This window comes from Acomys russatus, chromosome 1 (genome assembly GCF_903995435.1).
Source record: "Acomys russatus chromosome 1, mAcoRus1.1, whole genome shotgun sequence".
Classification (NCBI taxonomy): domain Eukaryota; kingdom Metazoa; phylum Chordata; class Mammalia; order Rodentia; family Muridae; genus Acomys; species Acomys russatus.
The window spans coordinates 89,021,121-89,047,270 of NC_067137.1; the positions used below are offsets into that span (position 1 = coordinate 89,021,121).

General features: G+C 44.0%; 1 protein-coding gene across 2 annotated transcripts in view; it reads left to right on the plus strand.

The window, feature by feature from the left end:
- Window positions 1-242: 242 nt before the first annotated feature.
- Arg2 (arginase 2) overlaps window positions 243-26,150 on the plus strand; it is a 29,512-nt gene continuing 3,604 nt past the window's right edge. Inside the window, exons 1-7 of one of the 2 annotated variants that reach the window (XM_051148269.1) lie at window positions 243-451; window positions 1,309-1,381; window positions 18,987-19,164; window positions 21,152-21,311; window positions 22,228-22,322; window positions 22,458-22,562; window positions 23,634-23,770. In XM_051148269.1, the coding sequence (XP_051004226.1) occupies window positions 341-451; window positions 1,309-1,381; window positions 18,987-19,164; window positions 21,152-21,311; window positions 22,228-22,322; window positions 22,458-22,562; window positions 23,634-23,770 (859 nt within the window). In that variant the 5' untranslated portion in view covers window positions 243-340. The remainder of the gene's footprint in view (window positions 452-1,308; window positions 1,382-18,986; window positions 19,165-21,151; window positions 21,312-22,227; window positions 22,323-22,457; window positions 22,563-23,633; window positions 23,771-26,150) is intronic. The other variant, XM_051148262.1, reaches the window with a different exon arrangement.

The following is a 26,150-nucleotide window of genomic DNA, read 5'->3' on the forward strand; positions in this document are numbered from 1 at the left end:
TTCTAACCTGGCAAGGGCCGCTGCTTCCTGGGAAACCACAGAGGTGCCACTCCAACCTGCGTCTTTGTGGGATCCGGTCCTCGTGGCTTAGGCATCGGGGGCGTGTCCAGGAAGAGAGAGGACACGTCCACAAAATAGCAAGCGTGTTCCAGGCCCTGGCTAGCTGTGGTCCACCGCGAAACTGCGCAGGGGGCTGGCCGGGGGCGTGTCCGAGCGATGCTGACGTCACAGGGCGGGGCGCTCGCCTAGTAGGGCATTGAAGCTGCGGGCGGAGGCGCTTAATTGAGGTCCTGATTTGCAGCGGGTGGCTTCTCCCATAGTGATCCACTCGCTGTCAATCATGTTCCTGAGGAGTAGCATCTCGCGTCTCCTCCACGCACAAGTACCTTGCATCCTGACGAGATCCGTCCACTCTGTGGCTATAGTCGGAGCCCCTTTCTCTCAGGGACAGGTGAGAGCTGCGACCCGAGCTGGCTGGCGGGATAAGGAGCCCCGAGAGAGTGGCGTGGGACCGGGAGGTGAGGAGGGAGAGGAGAAACGCGGGAGGCGGGGGCTCGCGGGTTCCAACGGCGGGCACCTGGAGTGCACGTGGGATTTTCCCTGACCCAGATGGAGATGGTGGAAAGTAGTTGACGGATGGGGTGAGAGAGGGCAGTGGGCATCGAGAGGGTGGGCATCTGCGGCCTCCCCAGGAGGACGGAGAGTATTTCCAGCTTGAGGTGATGGAGAAGAAAAGGCAAAGGATTCCGTGGAGGAGCTGGAAAGGCAAAACCCGTATTGTTGGAAAATTGTCGGAGAGGAGGTTTAGAGACTATGACCAGGGATTAAGGAAGGCTTCGGCATCTATTCTTGCGGAAAGAGCATTAACCTGGAAAGAAATCGTTGTTGGCCTCGCCAGCTGCGGAAGGACCCGAAGGGCTTTGTTCTGTCTTCAGAGAAAGAAAACTGCTGCCCAAGAGGGCGCACTCACTGACGGGGAAGCTAGGTGCGGACCCAGCTAGCCACACAGTCCCAGTCTTTGGATCATAACCTCACTCAGCCCCCTTCCGGATCTGGGACTCCTGTGGTTCGGCTCTCTCCGAAGGACTCAGAAGGTTGATGTGCTTTCAGTAATGGAATTTCCCCTCCTCCATCCATTCAGCATTTAATGTAATGACCAGCCCTCTACGGTGGAAGTTTTGATGTTGTGGAAGGTTTGCTGAGGAATCTGTTAGGAACTCAAGTGTATCATCACAGATTTCTGTGTCAAAGTGTTTCTGCCCCTTTCCTCACCTTCCCTTCTATCTGTGGGATTTGTATGCTTCACAGAAAAAGAAAGGAGTGGAATATGGTCCAGCTGCCATTCGAGAAGCTGGCTTGCTGAAGAGGCTCACCGTGTTGGGTAAGTGGTTGGATTGCCATGTGTGTTCAAGACGGGGAAGAGACCTGTTCAGGAATCATATGTCTTATATCCTGGTCCTGGGGTCTCTGCTTTGCATCTGTAAGTGGATTGTCCCCATCTGGTGTCCTTCAGATTCCTTTTGCAGATGAACGTCCGTCAGGTAGTCTTCAGGGGAAGTCTTCTTGCAAATAGTGTTAGAGCAAAGCGGGACAGAGCCACGCAGGTCCTGAGACAAACCATCAGTGGATGCTGGCTGTGGCTAAGGATGCTAGCTAGCTCCAGGTCAGCCTTTGCCAATTACATGGTAGCTTTCCTAACCCGGTCCCAAGCTGTAGCTGATTCATTAGTCTCACGTGTTGACTCTCCAAACTGTTTCCTCAGCCAGACATGATGGGTTTTTCAAAACTACCTAGTTATGAAATCATGTGGGTGACTGATCTGCGTGTTTTTACAGGCATTCCTTGTGGCTAGAGTCGCAAGGTTGTGTGTTGTAATTAAGGTAGTATTTAGGCTTTTAGGACCAGAAGTAAACCTGAATCAAAGATAAACACCATTTCTACAGTAGTGGAGACCTATTAGTACCAAGCACCCAGTTTCAATACCTGTATGATATCTGACCCAAATACTTATAGCATGTCCCCTAGTGTCACTAGGACCATTCATATTGTCACTAGGACCATATCTTTTATGGTACCATGAATACAAAATTTACAGTAGAGAGCTTTGGCGGTGGGAGTGCAGAATCTGGGTGAAGAATAGAATCTCTGTCCACTCTTGCTCTGACACAGTCACTGATCATGAGGCCATTCTGAGGGTTTCTCTCAAAATCAGGAACAATGAAGCCATCTAATGTGTTCCTTTTATGTGGGACCATGATAAGGAATGAGAGACAGACAAAAGTAAAAATAGCCAGTTGGTGAACCAGTGAATTTACTGTTTTGTTTTTGTTGTTGTTGTTTAAAAAAGCAGAGATTTGTGATGTCTTTGGATGGGCTTGAGTAACTAGATTATGCATGATTGTGTGAAAAAGAAGTTACGAAAAGATAGAAGAGCAGGCTGTTGTTTGAGACATGGCCTCTTTATGTATCCCTGGCTGTCCTAGAACTTGCTATGTAGACCAGGCTGGCAATGAACTCAAAGAGATATACTTGCCTCACCCTCCAGAGTGCTGAGGTTACAGGTGTGTGCCACCATGCCCGGCAGAAAACAGATCTGAAGATGGAATAAACTTGGTTTTGAACATAATGGGTTTGAGATGCCTGCAAAAGGAAGATGCGGCACTAGGACAGAGGTGGAGAAGCAAGCCTGGCTTTCTAGAGAAAGGTCAGAGTTGGGCCAGAGCTGTACGGTGGTTGGGGGGTGGGGGTGAAGAGCTGTCTCAGCAGCTAACAGCACTTGCTGCTTTTGTAGAGGACCCAGGTTCAGCCAGACCCACATGGCTGCTCCCAAATGTCAGTAATAACAGGGCATCTGGTGCCCTCTTCTGATAACCATGGGCACCAGGCATGTGCATGGTGCACACACATCTGAAAGACTAGGAGTAGACAGACAGACAGACAGCAGGGCCATGGCTATTTAATAAAAGTGGAGAATTTCCAAGATTGGCCAACTTCTTCCTCACCCTCCCTACTTGAGACAATGGCCTGGCAGCTTAAAACAAACACCTTCTGCGCTTCTGTCTTCCGCCAGCATACACCCTGCCCATGGACCGGCCAGATCAGTTTCATGCCAACCAACCACCCATTCTTTCTACAAACTGACCAACTCTTCAAAGACTTAAAAACCCTAGCCCTCAAGAGGAGACTAAGTTTTTGGTCCTTTTAGAGGGTTTTTCTCTGTGAGCCTGTTTCATGTGTGCATTTTCTCAGCACCACCCCCCCAAAAAAAACATCTTTCTTTAACTACTGATTGTGTCCTTCCCTGTTTGTGGTGTTTCAGATTGCTTTGCTGGAACCTGTTGCCTGTGAGATATGTCCTGCTTCTTAATTCTTGCAGTTTTGTTTGTTTGTTTGTTTGTTTTTGAGACAGGGCTTCTCTGTATAGTCCTGGCTGTCCTGGACTCACTTTGTAGACCAGGCTGGACTTGAACTCACAGCGATCCACTTGCCTCTGCCTTCTAGAGCGCTGCACCACCACTACTCAGCTGCTTCTTAATTCTTTAACTGGCAGAAAAAGGAACCCAATCAAGACCCCCTAGACTGTAACTGATACACACATACACACACACACACACACACACACACACACACACACACACACACACGTTAAAAAACCTCATGCACAGGATGTGACTGGTCGTCTGCCTTTGCTGTAATGAGCAAATGCCAGGGATACATCAATTGAGGGTTTGCGGATAAGATCTCCCAGGAAAGGACCTAGAAAGGACCAGTTAAGGGAGAGAGGAGGCCAGGAGAGAGTGAAGTGTTAGCCTAAAGAGGAGAATATTTTGGGAACAAAGCAAGCAGCTGTGTGATAAGAAATCCAGCAAAAAGAGGGTGGCAGATACCCAGGCATGAGCGTGCCTTTCATTGGGATGGTGGGAGGGAGCCAGGCTGAACCATCACTGTCACACAGCTCAGCTTGCCCCTGTCTTAATTGCGGGAGCAGATGCAGATACTGAATTCACAGATTCCTGTTCTTACACTTAAAAATCTCTGATGTCCAACCGGCGACCTCAGGCTCTCTGTCAGCAATCCTTGCATTATTAAAGCAGATTCCTCTTCTGCTATCTGAAAAAGTGCCAAGTGGATTCAAAAAGAAATGTCTTAGGAAAAATAATGTGAGCTTTGTGAGGAGGGACCAGAAAAACTCCCAAGTGGTTTCTAGAATTCTGGCACCTGTGGCCTACCCACACTGTCAAGTTCTTTTGTACAGCAGCCCCAGTAACTTGTGGCCCGTTCACTATCATAGCTAAGTCGCCATAGTCATTACCATAATTACAACGTGACACTTCAAAGTGTTAATTTAGGCCCCTTGCTATCTCTAAGAACATTCGTTCTACTTTACTGGTCAGAGCTTAAATGGAATCTGGAGCAGTTGGAAGCCGGTGAGCCTTGACAGAGCAGTGCCTGTAGTGTAATGTTAGTCAGAACATGGCTGCTCTGGGAAGAGATCACAACCAAGGACCTTTTAGGTCTGCGTGATCCTGCTGGAATACACACACAGTGGGCAGTGGTGGTACAGGTCTTTAATTCCAGGAGACAGAGGCAAACAAATCTCTGAGTTCAAGTCCAGCTTGGTATAGAGCAAATTTCAGGTAAAGAAAAGCTTAGAGCCCGGTGTTCATGGCGCATGCCTTTAATCCCAGTACTTGGGAGGCAGAGGCAGGTGTATTTCCGTGAGTTCGAGGCCAGCCTGGATTACAGAGTGAGTTCCAGGACAGCCAGAGCTATTACACAGAGTTCGAGGCCAGCCTGGATTACAGAGTGAGTTCCAGGACAGCCAGAGCTATTACACAGAGTTCGAGGCCAGCCTGGATTACAGAGTGAGTTCCAGGACAGCCAGAGCTATTACACAGAGTTCGAGGCCAGCCTGGATTACAGAGTGAGTTCCAGGACAGCCAGAGCTATTACACAGAGTTCGAGGCCAGCCTGGATTACAGAGTGAGTTCCAGGACAGCCAGAGCTATTACACAGAGAAACCCTGTCTCAGAAAAAGAAAAAGAAAAAAGAAAAGCTTAGGTCCAGGCATAGTGGAATGTGTCTTTAATCCCAAACAATGAAGGTAAAGTAAGTTTGTAGAAAGAAGCACAGATGTTTGAAAGTGATGTCATTTAATTGAGTGGCAGAAAGAGTAAAATCAGAGAACGGATTGACAGAATAGGATACGCCCAATTCGGAGAAGAAGAGGGAGGAAGGGGAAGCTACCTAAAGAAGCAGCCCAGAGACTGAGAGGAGAGGAGGCAGTTTTTACCAGGAGACTTTTGCAGAGAGAGATTGCAGAGAGAAAAACAAGCTAGACTCAGCTGAAGACAGAACGAGCCAGAGAACGAGAAGGAGCCAGAAGATTAGAACAGATTGCTAGGGTAAGTTTGAGGCCACACAGAGCAATTCAGTGAGAAACTGAGTGAAGCCAGATTCAATTAGTCAGCTTGGAGAGGAGTTCTGAGCCAGAATAGCTGGGTTGGGCCAGCCAGGAAGAGGTCAGAAAGAATTAGAAAGGGTGAGCTTATTCAGCAGTAAGTCTCGGGGGCTGAAAGCATTTAGGCCTAGGTTAGACTGTACAGAGGCTAGAAGCTTCCAGGACTTAGGCCTAGGTTAGCAGACAGAGGCAATAAGCCTCTGAGACAACAATAGCTTCAGGCATATAAAAGTTCCTTTTACAAGTGCCTCTCCCTCCCTCAGGTTCTTCCGTTGGCACATTCCACCTTGTTTTCACCGCAGCAAAAGCTGTGTTCTTTTGACCTAGGTTGCACCAAGGAAGGCATGCATAGCCAATTTTTATTTGAAATTCAGAAGGGACTACCTTAACTGGATCATTCTGTGTTGTGTGTGTCATTGTTCCTGGCAAGCATTTAAACTAGCTTTTTTTTTTTTTTAAACTTGGTGTTTTACTACATAACCATGGGTGATCTGGAACTCCAGGGTGGCCTCAAACTTGCAGCAATCCTTCTGCCTTTGCCTCTCTAGTCCCAGTCACCATGCGCCTGCCTTTAGACTCTCTTTAATGCTTCTGGGAAAGCCTCTGATTCAGGAAGTTGTTTTTCTGCTTAAGCAGGTTTCTGTTGTTTGTTGATAATAAGCTAGTTTACAAGCACTGGTGAGAAGCAGACTGCTGAGATGACCTTGGCTGTAAAGGTTTGGTCCTCTGCTGCTCGCCCCTGTACACAGGTGTGTTCTGAGTTAATGTGGCTTCCTAGTTTAGTTTGCTTGGCCTTTCGTCTTGGACTGGATCTCGATCCTTCCGATTCAGCGGCTTCCTGTTCTGAAGGTGCTGTGGCTTTTGAGCTGTCACATTCCTGAATGTGACCTCTGAGAACAGTCGTCTTAAAGTCTCAGTTTGCTTACAGGTATCAAGTTCTCAATGAATGGACCTATTATGATTTGAATCTTTTTTTTTTTTTCTTCATTCTGTTTTTAGTGTGGTGATAGGGCCTATAGGACTACATCGGTCAAAACACGTTGAACTTAAAAATGTGAATTAATATAAAGTATGGCTCAAATTTGTTTTGAAAAATCTTCAACATCTTTAGGTTTCTTCCTCCCTCCCTCCCTCCCTCCCTCCCTCCCTCCCTTCTTCCATCCCTCTTTCTCTTCCCCTCTCTTTCAATAGCTTTTGTTACATATCCCAGGCTAACCTCTTGCCTTGTCTCCTGAGTTATGGAATCACAGGTGTGTGGCATTGTGCCCGGCTCCTTTTCTTTTTTTCTTTTCTTTCTTTCTTTTTTGTTTTTGCTTTCCAAAACATGGTTTTTCTGTGTAGCCCTGGCTGTCCAAGAATTCACTCTGTAAATCAGGCTGGCCTCGAACTCACAGAGATCCACCTGCCTCCCAATTGCCAGGATTAAAGGTATGTGCCACCACCACCTCGCAACTTTACTTTTCTCTTTTCTTTTTCTACTTTATTTTATTTTTCTGAGTTTTTCTTTTCTTTTCTTTTTACATACACATTTATATTACCATACATATGTACAGCAAACTACCTACAGCAAGAAGAACCACAAAACAATCAGGAATTATATAAATGTTACATTCATAGTGTTTTGGCTATTTGTACTTGGCAGCCTTGAAGAGAACATCTTTCCTATCTTGGTGCATCTAAAATTCTGAGTGTAAATCAGTATCTACCATATCTCATCATTATCAACGTAAAACATCTATCTAGACCTAAAAACATCTTAACTCCTAAACAACTAAGCTTAATTATAAAACTAAACTATCTGGTCTTCAACTCTGTCAGAGACTTGAGAAGGAATATAATTAATTCTTTGAGTAGACAGGAAGTGCAGGTAAGCAGCTTCCAAAATGAGAAAATGACAGGGACAGTTTGATGCCTGAACAGTCACCCAAAATTCCTTATAATGTTGGAGAATCGTCTTTAGCCTTCTGACCCAATATATCTGACAGACATATTTATGAGGCAGGAACTATTGAGGACTTGCTTACCTTATCTTGACACAGTTTGGCTGCCGACTCTGCCTACATCCAAACCTGCCCATTGGTAGGCAGAATTCTGTCTGTGGCAGAAACAAGCACGTTTTGCTCAGTGGCTGGTTTGCCACATTTGAAGCCATCTCCATAAAGAGATTCATTGATGCTCATCATCTTCTTTGAGGTTCATTTTTCTTAAGAGCATCTTTTAGGCCCTAAAACTATGATGAGCTGGGCATGGGGCACACAACCTTTGACGTGGAGGCAGAGGCAGGTGGATCTGTGTGGGTCTGAGGCAGTCCACGTAGCGGGTTACAGAGCTAGCTACCGAGGTCCCGTCTCAAAACAAAAACAAGAACATGATGGTCTATGTGCAGTTATATAATCTGCATGTCTGGTTAGGGTGCTGCTAAATTCAAGATGCTAGGCTTAACCCCAGTGACAAAATAAGTTCTTGTTAACAATGTTCTGAGGAGATGTGATTGGAAATGTAAAACCCAGGGAAGTACATCAGGGGGCCATGAGCACCTACAGAGCTAACAGAAGCCAAAGACGGAGGGACAGCAAAGGGAAGGGTAAGCATTGAATCTTAGAAGTCACTGGAAAGAGGCTGAGTGAGCACAGCCTGCCTGGGGAGGGAGAAAAGGAGTCTGAGCAAATTTGGAAGAATAATACTTTAGGCAGAGTGAACAGTGTGTATAAAAATCCTGAAGTGGATCTAAACTCTCAACAGAACCCAGCCTTAGCCAAGACTGGGATGTTTAAAGGAGCAGGCTTCTCACTCCAGGTTTTCAGCATCTTCAAAAACACCTCCCAGGAAATTGGCATTATTTGACAATTCCAGTAGTCTCGTAGAATGTTCTACTTACAAGGCTGATCTTTATTTGACTAATAAAAGTCTTTTATAAATGGTTTCAGGACAACTGGATATCCATGTCCAAAAAAATATACATAAACTTTTTTTAAAAAAGGGCTCCTCCTCATAGCATTTACCAAAATTCCTAGTTAACTCAGGCTGGAGAGACAGCTCGGTGGCTAAAAGCACTGGGTTTTTTGTAAAGGACTGAGTGCAGAGGGCTGGAGTTTGTTTCCCAGAACCCGCATGGCGTCTCCATGTTGTGGTTCCAATTCCAGGAGATCAACACATTCTTCTGACATCCAAGGCACCAGGCACGCACATGGTGCATATGCATGCATACATGCAGGCACCCACTCACGTGTGCACACAATAAAAATAAATTAATTTAAAAAATTTTAACCAAGTGGGCATGTATCAAAGCTCTAAATGTAAGATAATGCTGTGAAGCTGTAAAATAAACCATGTGAATTTTTGTACTTTTGGGTTAAGACTAGACTGTAGCTTCTTAGCTATTTTACTCAGTCACCAAAATCGCATAAGACAACAATGAAAATAGATCAGTCAGATTTCATCCAAATTGAACCCATGAGCTTTGAAGACATTCTGCTATGAAAGAAGGCAGGTAGGTATAAAAGGCCACTGCTTGGCTCGTTAAGTGTGACCTGTCTCCAGTGGGTGGGTCTTTGGAGGAAGTTTCTTTGTAGTTCCTAAGGGCTGAGGAAATAGGAAGCCACTGAAAATGGGCTTGGGTTTTAAGGGGGAAGGTAACTGAAGCTGTTCTAGAATTAGATAGTACTGACATTTTTACAACTTGTTGAATATATTAAAAAAATGAATTATAAATTCTAGGAATGAATTTCATGGTATTTAAATTGTATCTCTAACTATGTAGACTGCTGTGACTGGAAATCAAATATGGAACTTATGACCTGCATGTTTTATTATATTCCATTTGCTTTACAAACATAGGCTTTTCACATAGGCTTTACAAATTATGTCTGTCAACATTGAATTCTTAGGTTACCAGTTTACAGTCTCTAGGTTTTTTTTGGAAAAAGAGAAAGAATTCTACATTGAAAAAAAGATAAAAATTAATATCTTTGGAATGCTGTTTGAATAACACTTGATTATCTTTGGAACAAAAATTGGTTGCTAGGTTGCGTCAGTAGCAAATAACGAATATCAGAATTTGCTATCACTGGAGGGAGTAGAGCAGGTGTGTAGTCACTTTCATATAATAAAGATAATCTAGCTGAGTGTGGTGGTACACACCTTTAATTCCAGCACTCAGGAGGCAGAGGCAAGTGGATCACTGTGAGTTCGAGGCCAGCCTGGTCTACAAAGTGAGTCCAGGACAGCCAATGCTACACAGAGAAACCCTGTCTCGGGAAAACAAGAACAAAAACAAAACCACTCTGCCTTTGCAATAGGGAAATAAAAGCAGATCAAATGTCCAAGAGCAGTCAAGCAGAGCTTAGGGTAGGTCTGGATGTGCTGTTGGAAGCTAAGTTGTTGACACAAACTTCTTTAAAATAAAGTTTTGGAGTCTGCTCTGTCACTAACATCATTTGGACACGTCTTCGGAAAACCAAATGTCAGGACATGGGCTTTATATTGCTTATAGTCCATTCTGTGCTGCTTTCATAGAATGCCTTAGACTGAAAGATTTGTAACGAACAGAAATCTATTGGCTGTAGACGTGGAGACTGAGAAGTCCATGATTAAGAGATCACATCTCGCTAGGCCCGAGTTTACTGTTTCCCTACATGGCAGGAAACATCTCATGGCAAAAGAGAACAGCCCGGTTTCCCAGCACTGGGGCATTAGGGTTACGTTTTCAACACATGCAGTTTGAAAGGGCACATTCAAAACCAGAGCAAGACTAGCACTAGGCCAAACTACTGCAGAGCTTTGGACCGACGTGTCTGAGCCACACTGTCCTTGTGGATGGGCCACCTGTCCTAAGGAAATAGGAGCTGAGTCCTCAGTTAAGAAATTATCTTTTTAGGCTGCCCCCACTCCGCTCTCAGTCAGCCCTTGAATGTTACTATTAGTGATCTATTTCTTTCTTTTTTTTTTCATTCTTTAAAAAAAAAAACCCATTTGTTTATTTGTTTGTTTGTTTATTGTGACTGAGTTTCTCTGTATAGTCCTGGCTGTCTTGGACTTGCTTTGTAGACCAGGCTAGCCTCAAACACAGAGATCTGCTTGCCTCTGCCTCTCCAAGGGCTGGGATCACAGGCGTGCGCCACCATGCCAACTTCATTTATTTTTATTTTATGTGTTTTGCCTGTGTATATATATGTGTGTATGTGCACCACATGGGTGGGCGGTGCCCTTAGCGACTAGAAGAAGGCGTCCCCTGGAGCTGGAGTTACAGATAGTGCTGGGAATCTAAGTTGGGTCCTTTGAAAGAGTTATCAAGTGCTCTTAACTACTGAGCCATTTTTCCAGCCCTTTAAAAAACTTTTTTTTTTTTTTTTTTGAGACATAGTTTCTCTGCATAGCCTTGATTGGCCTGGACTTACTTTGTAGACCAGGCTGGGCTTGAACTCACAGAGTCACTTGCTTCTGCCTCCTGAGTGCTTGGATTACAGATATGCACCACCACTCCCAGCTTTAAAAAAAAAAAACAACAACATGTGTTTGTGCACAGTGTGCATGTAAAAGTCAGGGAACAGCTTGTATAGCCTAGCAGGCATAGGTGGTGCACACTCAGGAACCCAGTGAGGAACCCGAGGCAGAAGCCAGTTTGGCCTGTATGGTGAGATCTTTTCTCAGAAAAAAAAAATTAATATGCGTGGCCTTCAACACTAACTCCCTCTGAAGATCCTACAGTATTCTTGATCCCATTTCCCTTCTCTGTAATCCCAAGCCCTGGCTTTACCAACTCAGATCCAGACTCAGTTCTCCTTGCCATTTTCCAAATTAATTGTGTTAACAAGAGCCAGTTTCTTCTCTACTATCATCAGAGTCTGCATCCAATCCCTGCACTGGGTAGCTAAGATTACACATGATAAGAGCCAGAGATGTCAGCAGCTGGGAAAAAAAATTAACTTCACTCTCAAGTAAACAATCAGGAAAGAGGTTCAGAACTGGTTTGGTGGCTCTGTCCCTCGGGCGCTCGTTCTTGTGCTGTTGGCGAGGCCTCTGCTTGATGGTTGTCTACTTGTTTCTGGAAGCAGCATAGCTGAAGGGACAAAGAAAGCACAAAGGAGAACTGTTCCGTTTCTAATAAGCTGTGGCAGGGCATCTCTCTCCACGGACTGTTGGCTGACACTGTTACATGGAGACACATCCCGGCTCTGGGAAAGCCGGTAACTTTAGTCTAAGAGGTTTACTCCAGAGAAAAATCTCTATGGATGGAAGGCCAGAGTCTGGCCAGCCTCCACCATGCCATCTTCTGCTCTATATTAGGGCTTTAACTTTTTCTGCTCGTGACTCCTTTTCACCTGAGAATTGTTATTTCTTCTCCGAGTCAGGGTTTCTTTGTGTAACCCTGGCTGTTGTGGAACTCACTGTATAGGCTGGCCTGGAACCCGGAGTTCAACGCCAGCTTCCCCTGAAGACCCTGCTGTATTCTTGCTCCCATTTTCTGTGATGGCTCCTTGCTCTGCCAGCTCAGATACAAACTCTCTAAATTCCTCTTGTCATCTCCCAAGTACTGGGATTAAAGGCATGCGCCACCACCACCACCCAGCTCACTTGAGAAAGTTGTATCCAATTCTATATGCATAGGTATACAAATCAAACATGTTTGCTAATCATAAATTTGTTTAAAAGCAATTCCTCACAATATGTATTTTAGCATTTATTAAAGACAATAGCAAATCTGCACACTAAGGAGATAGATGTGTTTTACATTCAGATATATCTTGAACCAAGTATGTTGGCTCACACCTATAAATAGTGCTAAGGCTTAGGAGGCTAAGGCAAGAAAATCATTAAAAGTTTGAGTCTATTACGGGGTGCAGTGAGTCCCAGGCAAACCTGGGTACATATATAAGACTCTATAGTTAAAGCAAAACACAAAAGCAATTAAATCTTGGTTGAATATTTGATTTATGCAGGACATAGAGTTATTGTTACTGGTTTTCTTAGAGTTGGTCAATATTTTTACTCTATAGTCATCAACTTTGAGAATGATATGTGACACAGAGAGGAAGGATTATGTTTGGGGCTATTTCAGAACCCAGCCAAAATTCATGCAATGAATTAGGAGAAAAATCAAATCAGTTTTTTATATGAATGTTTTGCTTGCATGTATGGATGTGTACCATGTATGTGCTTGGTGCCTCAGAGGTCAGAAGAGGGCATCAGATCCCCTGGAACTGGAGTGAGTGACAGACAGTTGTGAGATGCCATGTGCATGCTGGGAATCCTACCCAGGTCCTTTGCAAGAACAATAAGTGCTTTTAACGCCTTACCCATCTCTCCAGCCTCCATGTAATGATTTAAACATAAAAAATAAAAATAAAACTCAAGTCAGTGACTCAAACAGCAGAGCATTTTTTATCTTTTAATTATTTCATTTGTTTGCTTTGTGTGTTTGGGTCTTCTTACCCAAAACTGTCTGATGAAATGATGCAGGCGTATTTGATAAAACACATTTTGGGAAGTCTTAGGTTACAAAATACATTTCAAAGAAAACATAAGAGGAAGCGTGGAAAGAAAAACCACAAAGATGCTTCGTGTAGTGTCATCCCCTAGTGTGTTCTGCCCTTCCTCGTTCCTGTGTTAACTCTTGTTGCCATTTAACCACAGCTTGCAGGGGAGGCTTAGACACTCACTGTCCCTTCATGTCCTTACTCTTCTATGAAGTCTGGTGAAGAGGGCTGGAACCCTTGCCCCAGTGTATTTGGTTATAGTTTCAGACCATGAATTTTAAGCCATTATTATTAGGCCCAAACATTTCTTTCTTTCTTTCTTTCTTTCTTTCTTTCTTTCTTTCTTTCTTTCTTTCTTTCTTTCTTTCTTTCTTTTTTAATGTGGGGTCTGACTATGTAGTCCTGGCTGTCCTGGAATTGTTACGTAGACCATGCTGGCCTCAAACTGGAACTCAGAGATAACAAACACCACCATGCCTGGCTCAAATATATGTTTGTTACTTAAACCAGGCACGATTAAAATCCACACGTTTTTGGCAGGGTAAAATAAGTGTACTTATTCCTGCATTGTAAGGAATTCCTGCTCTGAGATTTGACTAAGTCCTGGGAAGCACTTTCTGCACCCTGCTGGTTATGTTAAGGACTGTCAGGGTGTTTGAAGAAGTGGCAGTCTGATGGTGAAAGGTCAGGTGAGCATGGCGGCTGACGCAGAACTTCGTTGCCCAATTGGCCCAACTTTTGAAGTAATGGCCTTGTGATGCGTAGTGAAGTTGCCATGTGGAGAACTGAGCCCTAACGTCCTCCGTAGGCACTGCAATCCGTGGTGTGTCTCATAGGTTTGGACGGCCTGCTCCAGGCCCCTTTCTGTTCTTACTGTCTTGGACCTTGGGAGACCTATCCTTAGACATCCAAGAGCAAACCCCATAACAGCCACAAGCCTGGTCCCTGAGTCACTGTACAGAGGAAAGTCTGCTCTTTACCTGGGTGGTAAACAAACATGGCTGTATTTGAGCTATATTTTGAGTAATTAGATGAATCAACTTAGCCTATTCCACCTAATAGTCTTGTGTTTTAACAATTATGTGTTATGCATAAAGGTCTTGAAGAATACAGTTGTCAGGTTTGGGGAGTAACATGGGAGCCTGCACCATTAGATAATTTCTTATTCATTTTCTACAGAGAATATCTATTGCCTATAAGGAAAGAGAGAAAATACACAGCAAAATAGCATTGGTACAAATTGCACTTGTAGAGGGCCTTTTCTTGACTCCAGCAGTCAGTGTGTCTCTACTCTTTACCTGGTCCTTACATTGTGAAAATTAAAGAACCGAGTTAGGTGGGGCTTTTAAGACCTAAGTATCTTTCGGGGTCTGCTTCTTAGTTTTGTGGAAACACAAGGCAGAGCTCAGCAGGTTTTCTTAGCCAGACTCATGTTGACATATAAATTATCAAAAATGCATGCAGTTGGGCATAATTAGATTGAGAAATAGTCCTTCAGCATGCACTGTCAGGAAGCCCCTGTGGGTATGTGAGGCACCTGGGTAGGGAGTGGGGCAACTGGAAGGCTGTTTGGTGAGAAGGATTCTGTGAGTGGGTAATCTCTCTTTTAAAAAAGATTACTGCCAGGCGTGGTGGCACAAGCCTTTAATCTCAGCACTTGGGAGGCAGAGGCAGGCAGATCGCTGTGAGTTCAAGGCCAGCCTGTTCTACAAAGGGAGTCCAAGACAGCCTCAAAAAACAAAAACAAACAAAAGATTGCTTTTATTTTGTATGTGTGGCTGTTTTGCCTGTGGGCTTTGTGCCCACAGAGACCAGAAGAAGGCAACTGATCTTCTAGAGCTGGGGTTATAGTTGTGAGCTACCATATGGGCACTGGGAATTAAACCCAGGTCTTCTGGGAGGCTAGTCCCCCACAGTTGTGATCTTAGAGTCTGTTGTATCCAGTATATGGTGAATCTGTTGACCAACCTCTGGCAGCTGCTTAGTGTCAGGGATCAATCCAGGGACTTGTGGTAAGCAGTTGTTCCTCCCCAGAGTTACAGGCTAGCCTCTGAGCTGCACAGTTAATGACCAAAATCCTCCCATGGAGTGCCCTTCCTTGGAGTACTGCTGTAAGATTGACAGATTGTTTTAAGACCTTTGCAGCTCCTCTCTGGGAAGTACATGTAAGTGAGCAGAATACTGTTTTCTGTCAGGCTTATCACAGTTTACACCCTCACGTCCTAGATTGGGCCTGAGTATTTCCTAAGTTCTCTTACTTAATCTTATCCACTGGAACTTTAATGTCCTTGTTTTTCTTACTGGTCATATGAAGAGTTCTATGAGTTAAAGTTTTGGCAAGTAGTTGTCAAAGTTAATATTAAACATTATTATAACCTTTTGATTAGGGTTCTCCAGAGAAACAAGGTTCTCTAGAGAAGGTCTAAGAATTCCGCAGTTCTTCAGCCCTCGAAGCTGGATGTCTGAGCTGGGCTTCAGTCTACACTGGAGTCCTGAAGAGGTAGGCCCCAGTGCCAGGCAAGGACGTGAAGTGAGTGAGTGCAAGGAAAGGAAGAGCAAAGCAAAGCAACCCTTCCTTCTTCCATTGTCCCTATCTGGGCTTCCAGCAGAAGGTGTGGTCTGATTAAAGGTGGAGCTCCCCCCTCGAAAGATCTGGATTAAAGGTGGCTCTTATTAAACCTCAGAGATCTAGATTAGAATTGAATATTCCCACTTGAAATGCTTTGATTAAGAAAAAAATCATAAAAAAAAGAAAAAGAAAGAAAGAAAGAAATCATCCACAGGTGTGCCCAGCCATTTAGTTAATTCCAGATGTTCCAGGCTGTGAATGCTCAAACTTACTATTTTTTTGCATTTATCTAGTGCGTATGTATGTGCGTGTGTGTGCACGTGCGCGAGCGTCGAGGTACATATGTAGAGGTCAAAGGACACCTTTTGGAAATTGGTTCTCCATGCACCATGCACGGAGACAGGAGCCTTTACTCTATGAGTCACCTTGCGCAGCCCTCTGCCAGACTTTTTTATGTGTATTGCAGCATGTGCCACGTACGTGCAAGAGCTGGAAGGCGTCAGACCACCTTGCACTGGAGTTTGAAGGAGTTATGAGTCACCATGTGGGTGGTAGGAACTAAGCACAGGTCCTCTGTATGAGCAGCAAGTGCTCTTAACTGCTGAGCCATCTCTCCAGGAGTCTCCTACCCACAAGCCTTTTAAAACAACTGTTTTATTTGATCATTTTCTGTTGGTTCTTTAGCTGGCTGGCTACTTTTGTCAGTTTGACACAATCTAGGAAGGGGGAATGCCAAAGAATCGGTCTCCACTAGGTTGGCTTATAGGTAAGTCTAGGGGTCATTTCCTTTTCTTTCTTTTTTCTTTTTGTGGTTTTTTTTTTTTTTTTTTTCCTTGTGATAGGTTCTCTCTATGTTAGGCTGGCTTGGAATTTAGAGATACACCAGCCTCTGCCTCCTGAGTGCTAGGAATAAAGGTGTGCACCATCATGCCCAGTTTTGGGCATTGTCTTGAATGATGATTGAAGGGGAAGGATCCAGCTCACTGTGGTTGTTGCCTCTTCTGGACAGGTGGTCCTGGCTTGTGCATGAGCAAGCCAAGGAGAGCAAGTTAGTAAGCAGCACTCCTCCATGGCCTCTGCTTTAGTTCTTGTCCCCAGGCTCCAGTGTTGAGTTCCTGCTCTGACTTCCCTCAGCAATGGACTGTGACCTGAGATGCGTATACCAAATAAATAGACTCTTTTCTCCCCAAGTAGACTTTGGTTACAGTGTTTATCACAACAACAGACAAGCCACCTAGAAAAATTCTTGGTGTCTTCAGCATGTCATCATAGTCATCTTCAACTTGCCTGTAGTTGTTTCTCCTTCTTCTTCTTCTTCTTCTTCTTCTTCTTCTTCTTCTTCTTCTTCTTCTTCTTCTTCTTTTAAAATTATTTATTTATTATGTACACAATGTTTTGCCTGCCAGAAGAGGGCACCAGATATCATTATAGATGGTTGTGAGCCACCATGTGGTTTCTGGGAATTGAACTCAGGACTTTTGGAAGAACAGCCAGTGCTCTTAACCTCTGAGCCATCTCTCCAGCCCCACCTGTAGTTTCTTCTTACTTGAGTTGACGAGATCTCATTTGGGGCCTTTTATAATTATTTGACAGTTCAGTGATCAAACAGCTCATAAACATTTTTAGCTGATGTCTATCTTCTGAGAAAGGATAGTTTTCTGTTTTGCTTTCAATCTCCATTTTTGTTGATGATTAAGGTCAGCCTTAACCCCCAGGTCTTTGTTGGCCTTAAGATTTTATGTTTCCAGTAAACGCTTCTCATTTTTACATTCTCTCCAAGTTTTGCTTTAAAATGAGTTGGGTTGAAGAGAAAAGTTCTTTTTTAAAAAACTTTTATTTATTTGTTTATTACATATACAATGCTCTGTTTGCATGCACACCTGTCCCCCAGAAAATGGCACCAGATCACATTATAGATGGTTGTGAGCCACCATGTGGTTGCTGGGAATTAAACTCAGGACCTTTGGAAGAACAGTCAGTGTTCCTCTGAGCCATCTCTTTAGCTCCAAGAGGAAAGTTCTTAACCATACAGTTTAAATTCAAGATGAAATTGCATTGGTCATAACCAAAATCATTTTTTTTTAAGAGAGAGAGAGAGAGACAGGGATTCCCTATGTAGCTTTGGCTGTCCTGGACTCCTTTTGTAGACCAGGCTGGCCTTGAACTCACAGAAATTTGCCTACCTCTGCCTCCCCAGGTGCTAGGATTAGAGACAAGTACCACCGTGCCCAGCTATAACCCAAATCTTTAACCAACTTCTGCAAATGTTAAGATGTATGGTTTCCCCAGTACTCCAGAGGCAGAGGCAGGCAGGTGGGTCTCTGTGAGTTTAAGGCCAGCCTGATTTACATAATGAGTTCCAGGATAGCAAGGGCTATACAGCGAGGTCCTGTCTCAACAAAACAATGTTAAAAAACAAACAAACAAACAAACCCGACACCTTCCAGATGTGTTAGCTGTAGGTTTTTATTTTAGCACTTGGCAGGTGTGTGACCTCAAGCAGGTTCCTTCATCTGTGTGTAGGGATTAATTTAGTTGTCTCATTATTTTGAGTCTGAAATAAAAATTTATGTTAGGCAGTTAGAACAGTGTCTAAGCCTGTAAGTAACAAATAGATAATGTCTCTTTTTGTGTCCTCTAGTTGATTTGTTGTTATTATTTTGGGACAAGTCTTATGGCCTTGGCTGGCCTTGACTTCGTTTATGTAACCAAGGTGACAACGTCTGATCCTCCTACCATCATTCCCCAAGTGCTGGGGTTATAGAGGAGTGCTGCTGTGTGCATTGTGTGTACATGCTAGGCAATATCAGTGTAGTCAGATCGCCTACATTGTCAGCACCTGCATTTATAAAAAGACTGTGTGTGTGTGTGTGTGTGTGTGTGTGTGTGTATACTATATGCTATATGTGCTCCGGTGCCTGAAGAGGGCAGGAGAGGGCACTGGATCTCCTGGAGCTGTAGTTACAGGCAGCCATGTGAGTGCTGGGCACATGACTCAGGTCCTCTGGAAGAGGAGAAAGTGCACTTAACCCCTGAGCCATCTCCCCAGCCTTAGCTCCTGACCTTTTATTCTAGAAAAAAAAAAATATTTGAGAATTTGTTTTCTTGCAGTACTGAGGATCAAACCAGGGCCTTGAGAATTTCTACACTTGTATTTTTGTCCTGAATTAACAGCACTTAATTTTCTTTATAGCCTGTTGGAATTTTAATTTTAATTCCACTTTATAATTCTGCGATATAAGGTCTATTTGCTTGCTACCTATTTGGTGATTCTTAGGTCAATAATGTCTCTGGATTTCATTGTCCAGTGTGTAGTTTCTGGAAAATGGTGTTCATAAGGGTTAACCTAACCAAGCTATTCAGGTGATGTTTTGAATTGTTCTCAGATAAAATGAGTACAACATGTCACTATTTTGCCCCAAGTAATTCTTCGTGGTCTAGGCCAGTCAAAGTTCATTTTGTTGGTCTTCATTTGTTGCAGGATGCCACCTAAAAGACTTTGGAGATTTGACTTTTACTAAAGTCCCCAAAGACGATCCCTACAATAATCTGGTCGTGTATCCTCGCTCCGTGGGCCTTGCCAACCAGGAACTGGCTGAGGTGGTGAGCAGAGCTGTGTCAGGTGGCTACAGCTGTGTCACCATCGGGGGAGACCACAGGTAAGCTGGGATCCCAGTGTCCTTTGGGCTTAATGATTAGCTTATTTATTTCAGTGTCCTTACTTGGAGAAAAATACACACCAGAAGAAACTATGCATGCTCAATACAAGCTCAGAGATAGAGTAAGCAGGATTCTCGAGAAACTGTCTCAAGACGTTTGGGTGGCCATTTTGGAGAACTGATATGATCCATCCATAGACTGAATTTACGTGTTTTTATTAGCATTTCTGCTAATTGATTTGTTAGCGATCCTTCCTTGGTATTTGAATACATTTTCTCTCTAATATGGACACAGTAGTTCTTTGAGTGTTTCTTAAGTGAATTTTTTTTTTCCAAAATACGAGAGAAAGCTACTAGGACTAAAATAAATACATGTAGGATGAAAAACTGAAAAAATACTGAATAATCCAGAATTCCAGAGGGAGAGGTCCAGACCAGTGTAGTCAGATTCAAGCAGGGGGTGTGATATGAGCTAAGCAGTGAAAGTAGAAAGAGATACTGCAGGATGAAGCACTTCCTGGTACTTTCAGTTAGTTACCTCTCCTAACAGTACAATGAGGGAGACCCGGCTTTATCTCATTTATTGCTAGAAGCTCTGAGGGACAGAGGTTAAATGACTTGTTCAAGGCCTAACTCCAGGAAGTAGCAGGGCTGGCACCCAAATCCACTTTATTTCTCCTTTTGATTCAGTCTAGCAATTCCCCCTGAGATGTTCAGAGAACTTTCTAGATAACTATCAGAAGTTAAACCTTTGCTCCAGCTGCAGAAGCAAGTACATTCCTCATTAGGAATACAAATTCAGAAAGGATAAGACAGGAGACGGGCTCAGGCTCCCTAGAGATGACTGGGCACTCAATGGAACCAAGCAGAGGAGAGGGCAGGTTTCTTGCCTCCTACCTCAGTCCTGTCTCTGAATGCTTATTCTCGTTAGATTGTTTTCTTGTGGTCAAGTCTCGCTGGGGACCTCATCAGTGCACTGGCGACTGGCAGCCTTTAGTCTTTCTTTTTGTCTACAGCTGTATATACTATAAGCAGCCAAAACAGAGGCTGTTATAGCAAGGAGGCAATAAATGCATAATTTGAGTGACTTATTCAGTGCATGAGCTCAATAGAGGTTGCCTTGTAACTTTAATGTCTAACAACCCCATTTGTGGGGTTTTAAGCAGTGTTACCTACAAGCTCTTGCAGCTTTCTGATTGCATGTGTTGTCTTGGGAATTGAGCTTAGGGCCTCATACACACTAAGGCAAATGCAAGGCCACTTAGCCACACGGGCAAGTCTGTGTGTATCTTGAAAAGGTTAATGTAAGTTGCATGTAGCATACCTGTAGCTGCAGCTACCTGGGAAGCTGAAGTGGGAGGGCTTTGCCTAAGCTCCTCAGAGAGCAGCCTAGGCAACATGCCAGACTCATCTCAGCCAGGCTGCAGAGCCCTCTAATGTTCCAGATCCCTTGGAAGTTAGAATGACAGGGATTAGGCAGCATTTCTGCAAGTTGTTACAGACAAGACTAAGTTTCAGTCAGTGGACAAATGTTAATCTCCAAGCTCCTTTTATGGGCCAGAGCTAAAGGACAAGTCAACATGGAGCAGCAGTGACATGTGTCACGCTGCAAGGGCAGCTAGTCACCAGAACTGCCTCCCCTACTCCAACTTTGAATTGTATTTTATGTGTGTGTGTTCTGCCTGCATGTATGTATGTATACCACATGAGTACAGTGCCCTCAGAGGCCAGAAGAGGGTGTTGGATCCCCTGGGACTAGAGCACTGACTCTTTAAAGCCTTACCTTTCTCCGGTCTAATCCACTTAAAAGTTAATCTTTGGAAAGTACAACCGAGGGACTTTTGTCTCACTGTAACCAGCCTCAGGCCAGACCCTGACTTTGCCCTGAGGGACAGAGTGTAGGTAGTGTTGGCTGAGGTTATCTGTTACCAGGCATGTTTGCCAAGCTGAGGGCCTTGAAGATTATTATAGTATTTGTTCTTTGCAGCCTGGCAATAGGTTCCATAAGCGGCCACGCCCGGCAGCGCCCAGATCTCTGTGTCATTTGGGTTGATGCTCATGCCGACATTAATACACCCCTCACCACTGTATCTGGAAACATCCATGGACAGCCACTTTCCTTTCTCGTCAGAGAACTCCAAGACAAGGTAAGTGGGCCAAAATGAGGCAAAAGACTTGCAAGGTTATCCTGGGGCTTTGGGACCCTGAGTGAACCCCGGATGAAGGGAGGGCTGAGTGTGGCTTACCTAACTCCTCCACTTGTTATGTACATTATTACGGGCCAGGCAGTCAGCTAGCTGCTAGGGCTACAAAGCTCACAGATCTCTGCTCTTCAGTGGGCTCATAATTGTCTAGGCAATTGTGTAGTAGTCAGTGATAACTGTAGTGATGGGATACTTCCATAGCCCAAGGACTTAGGTCAGAGGCCACACTCTAAAACATTGACTTAGAGGATAAGTGGCATTGTGTTTACCTTTAGATAACATTTTTCTGAGCTCTTCAAAAGCCAAGGGAGTCTGTGTTAGACAGATGAGACTCTAAATCTCTACTCAGTGAGAAGCCAAAGCTAGGCCACAGCAGATTAAAGACCCAATCTGTAGCAGGCAAAGGGGATGGGAAGAGCTAACCAGCATATTCCTGCTACCTAGTTAATGAGAAGCCAGGACCACTTAGAAGACATGTTTGTTTGTTTGTTTAGTTTTCCAAGACAGGGTTTCTCTGTATTATCTTGGCAGTTCTAGGCTCGCTTTGTAGACTAGGCTGGCCTCGAACTCACAGCAATTCACCTGCTGCCTCTGCCTCCTGAGTGCTGGGATTAAAGGTGTGCGCCACCACGCCCGGCTAGAAGACATGTTTTTATAGACCCAAGAAACCTGTAGCATTTTGCAGCTGCCCTGCTGAATTATTCCCACTGGACAGTTGTCGCTCCCAGCTCAACTGTGTTTTCTGCCATTTTACGCATATCCAGTGGGCAGGAGAGGAGAGTGGCAGTATTGTTCTCTTAGGGGAGCACATGTGTGAATAAGGATTTCCGACTGAGCTGCTTTGTTCCTCTCTTCACAGATGCCACAGATGCCAGGATTTTCCTGGATCAAACCTTGCCTCTCTTCCCCAAGTATTGTGTACATCGGCCTAAGAGATGTTGAACCTCCTGAACGGTATGTTGATGCAGAGGGGCTGAGCTGTGTGCCTGTCCTGCCTACCTAGTATAGGTCAATATAAAGTCAAGATTCCCTAAATACACATTTATCAAAACTGCTTTTTAAAACTAATCTTTCCTTTTATCTCACCAGTTTTATTCTAAAGAATTATGATATCCAGTATTTTTCCATGAGAGACATTGATCAACTTGGTATCCAGAAGGTCATGGAACGGACATTGGATCGGCTGATTGGCAAGTAAGTGATGGTCTCGGGGGAGACAGGGCAAACTGTGCGAGGGCAGCGCACTTATGTCTGTATCCTGAGCATAACAATTTCACTTCTCAAATAGAAGCAAAACATGTACATGTATTTTCAGACAGTTCAGAAAGGCGTAGTGTCAATCATATATCATATTCTTCTAGATTTGGGAGGGCTAAAGGCACTGACCCTTCCCGCTCTCATGTTTGTTCTTGATTTTGTAAGCATCTTCTGATGAGAAGCCTTCATTCATTGTTCCAGTGGTCCCGTCCTTCCTAGCGCTGTTACTGCCTCATCTGAGTTCTGTATGAAGCACAAAGCCGCATGCTCCTTAGGATCACTCTCCTGACAGTGGGGCTTCTCTTCTGGGTGGTCAATGTCAGAGCTGCTGCCTCTCGTCACTCTCTAAGTTGCTAAGAAGTTAGTTATTTGCTACGAGGACATTGATGTTAGTTTCAGTCTAACATGGAATACCTGCTCTCAAGTTAGAACTGGAAGGTAAATTTGCAGGCATAAAACTGGGTTATGTGCCGGGTGTGGTGGTGCACACCTTTAATCCCAGCACTCGGGAGGCAGAGGCAGGCAGATTGCTGTTCAGTTTGAGGCCAGCCTGGTCTACAAAGCGAGCCCAGGACAGCTAAGGACAGAGAAACCCTGTCTCAAAAAACAAACAAAAAGAAAGAAAGAAAGAAAGAAAGAAAGAAAGAAAGAAAAATTGGGTTATGTTCATCTGCAATGACTATATCCTAATGAAACTAACTCAGTTGGTACCTGATGGAAGTGAAGAAGTCCCTCTACTGACAGTTACTGGTGTGAGAGGCCCTGGTGCTCTAGGTAACCTAGAAATAAGCACTGGAATTTATCTGAAGCATGCAGAACAAATGGTAGTATCTTAAAGTACTATGTAAGAAGTTAATGTGTCAATCTCAGGCATTCTCAGGAATAGAATTCCAGAAATAGTGCTGAATTAGCAGAACACTGAGTCTGGAACAAAATCACGTTTGTAGCCACAGAATAAAGACTGCAAGCATAACCGGATACATGTTCTCTTGTCCTTTTCCCTTCTAGAACACAGAGGCCAATCCACCTGAGTTTTGATATTGATGCATTTGACCCTAAACTGGCTCCAGCCACAGGAACTCCTGTTGCAGGGGGGTTAACCTATAGAGAAGGAATGTATATTACTGAAGAAATACATAATACAGGTATGTAGTAGCCAGGCCTTCAGCCTGATTAATACATCTATGAAACATGCCGAAATCTCTTTCTGCAGGGGATCTTTTCTGTGTCACTTTGGTTTTGGCTAAACTTTTTAAAAATTTTTTTTATTAATTTATTCTTGTTACATCTCAATGGTTATCCCATCCCTTGTATCCTCCCATTCTTCCCTCCCTCCCTGGCTAAACTTTTATAGCCCAGAATCATATGGTTAGTAGAGGATACAGATAGAAATTTAGAAGCTTCTTTGGGTCTGAAGTGTACGAAAATATGCAGGTGTACCAAGCAGGAGATGACGTCACTCATGCACTTAGTAGATCTAATATACAAACAGAACGTCTAACATCCAGTGCCTGTGTCTAAGCTGCCTAAAGGCAGATTAAGGTAAGGAAACAAGGCCAAAACATTTCACATTCTCTAACTGTAAGAGACTGTCGACTCATTAGCAGTTGGCAGCTTGGAGGTAAGCTTGTGTCATATCTTTTGGAGACAAAGTCTCATGTGGTCAAGTCTGACATGAAACTTCTATCGTTGAGGAGCTTGAATTCTGTATCCTGCTTTGCATCTCCCAGGTGCTGAGACTATAGGCATGCATCACCACCAAGGCCAGCTGTAGAGGAATTTTAATTTAGAACATGTATGTTCTGGCAAGAGATCACATCCAAAGACCATCTAGGTCTGTGTGATCCAGCTGACATGCAAACACAGTAGGCAGTGGTGGCACTCGCCTTTAATTCAGGAGACAGAGGCAAGCAGATCTCAACGCCAGCCTGGTATAGAGCAAGTTTCAGGTAAAGAAAAGCTTAGGTCCAGGCATGGTGGTACACTTCTTTAGTCTCAAACAACAAAGCTAAAGTTAGCTTGTAGAAGGAAGCATGATGTCAAATTGAGTGGTAGAAAAAGAAAGTGATGAATCAGTGAAAGGAAGATTTGACAGAATAGGATGTGCCCAACTCTTGTGAGAAGAGAGAGGAAAGGGGAGCGTCTTAAGGGGCAATGCAGGAGAGAGGGGGAGACAGAGGAGGCAGTTTTACTGGGATAGTAATAGAGAGACAGATTGCACAGAAGGAACACAGGTGAAGATAGAATGAGCCAGAGAATGAGAAGGAGCCAGAAGATTAGAAGATTGCTGGAGTTGGTTTGAGGGCAAGCAGAGCAATTCAGAGGCTGAGAGAAAAGCCACATGTAATAAGTCAGCTGGGAGAGAAGTTTGAGCCAGAACTGCTGAGTTGAAGCAGCCAGCCCAGAACTATCCCACTCCTTGGAATATACCCAGAAAATGCCCTACCACACAACAGGGACATATGCTCAACCATGTTCATAGCTGCTTTATACATAATAGCCAGAACATGGAAACAGCCTAAGTGTCCCTCAGTAGAAGAATGGACTAAGAAACTGTGATACATTTACACTATGGAATACTACTCAGCTATTAAAAACGAGGAATTCCCGAAATTTGTGGACAAATGGATTGATCTAGAAATTATCATAATGAGTGAGTTCACCCAGAAGCAAAAAGAGACAAACGGTATATACTCACTTATATCAAAACACTAGTCCAAGGGATACGTACCATGAAAAACTTTACTTACCAAAAAAGTGGGTCAGAAGAGACGACATCCTATTGAGACTCTAGGCGAGAGTAGCATGGAAGAATAGGGAAATAGTAGGACCCACAGGGTCCTGGAAACCTACAATAAGAACTTTATAACAGGGAGATCTGGGTCCTGGGGTCCTCCTCAAACTAAGGCACCAGCCAAGGAGAATATAGGCAGTAAGCTTTGAACCCCTACCAGGACCTAGCTGACGAACATGATATTCTCCACCATTGAGTGGAGGGTGAGATCTGACTCTCACACGAACTCTGGTGCCCCTTTTCTGACCATGTCCCCTGGATGGGGAGGCCTGGCGGCATTCAGAGGAAGGATAGCAAGTTACCAAGAAGAGACTTGATATTCTAAGAGCATATATAGGGAGAGGTGGTCTCCCTCAATCACAGACATAGGGGAGGGGAGAAGGGGGAAGTGGGAGGGAGGGAAGAATGGGAGGAAACAGGGGAGGGGCTAACAATCGAGATGTAATATGAATAAATTAAAAAAAAAAAAAAAAAAAGAACCAAGTAGGGGTGAGCTTTATTAAGCCATAAGCCTCAGAAGACTAAAAACATTCTAGGCCTAGGTTTAGATTGTAGGAGGCTAGAAGCTTCCAGGACTAGGCCTAGGTTAGCAGAAGGAGGCAATAATCCTCTGAGACAACAACTGAAGCAGGAGAATAAAAGTTCCTTTTCTATATGGCACCTTGGAGATGACAATTACTCCAGGTGACTATAGATGATTTTACATCCAGCTTTTAAGAGTGTCTCTTTAA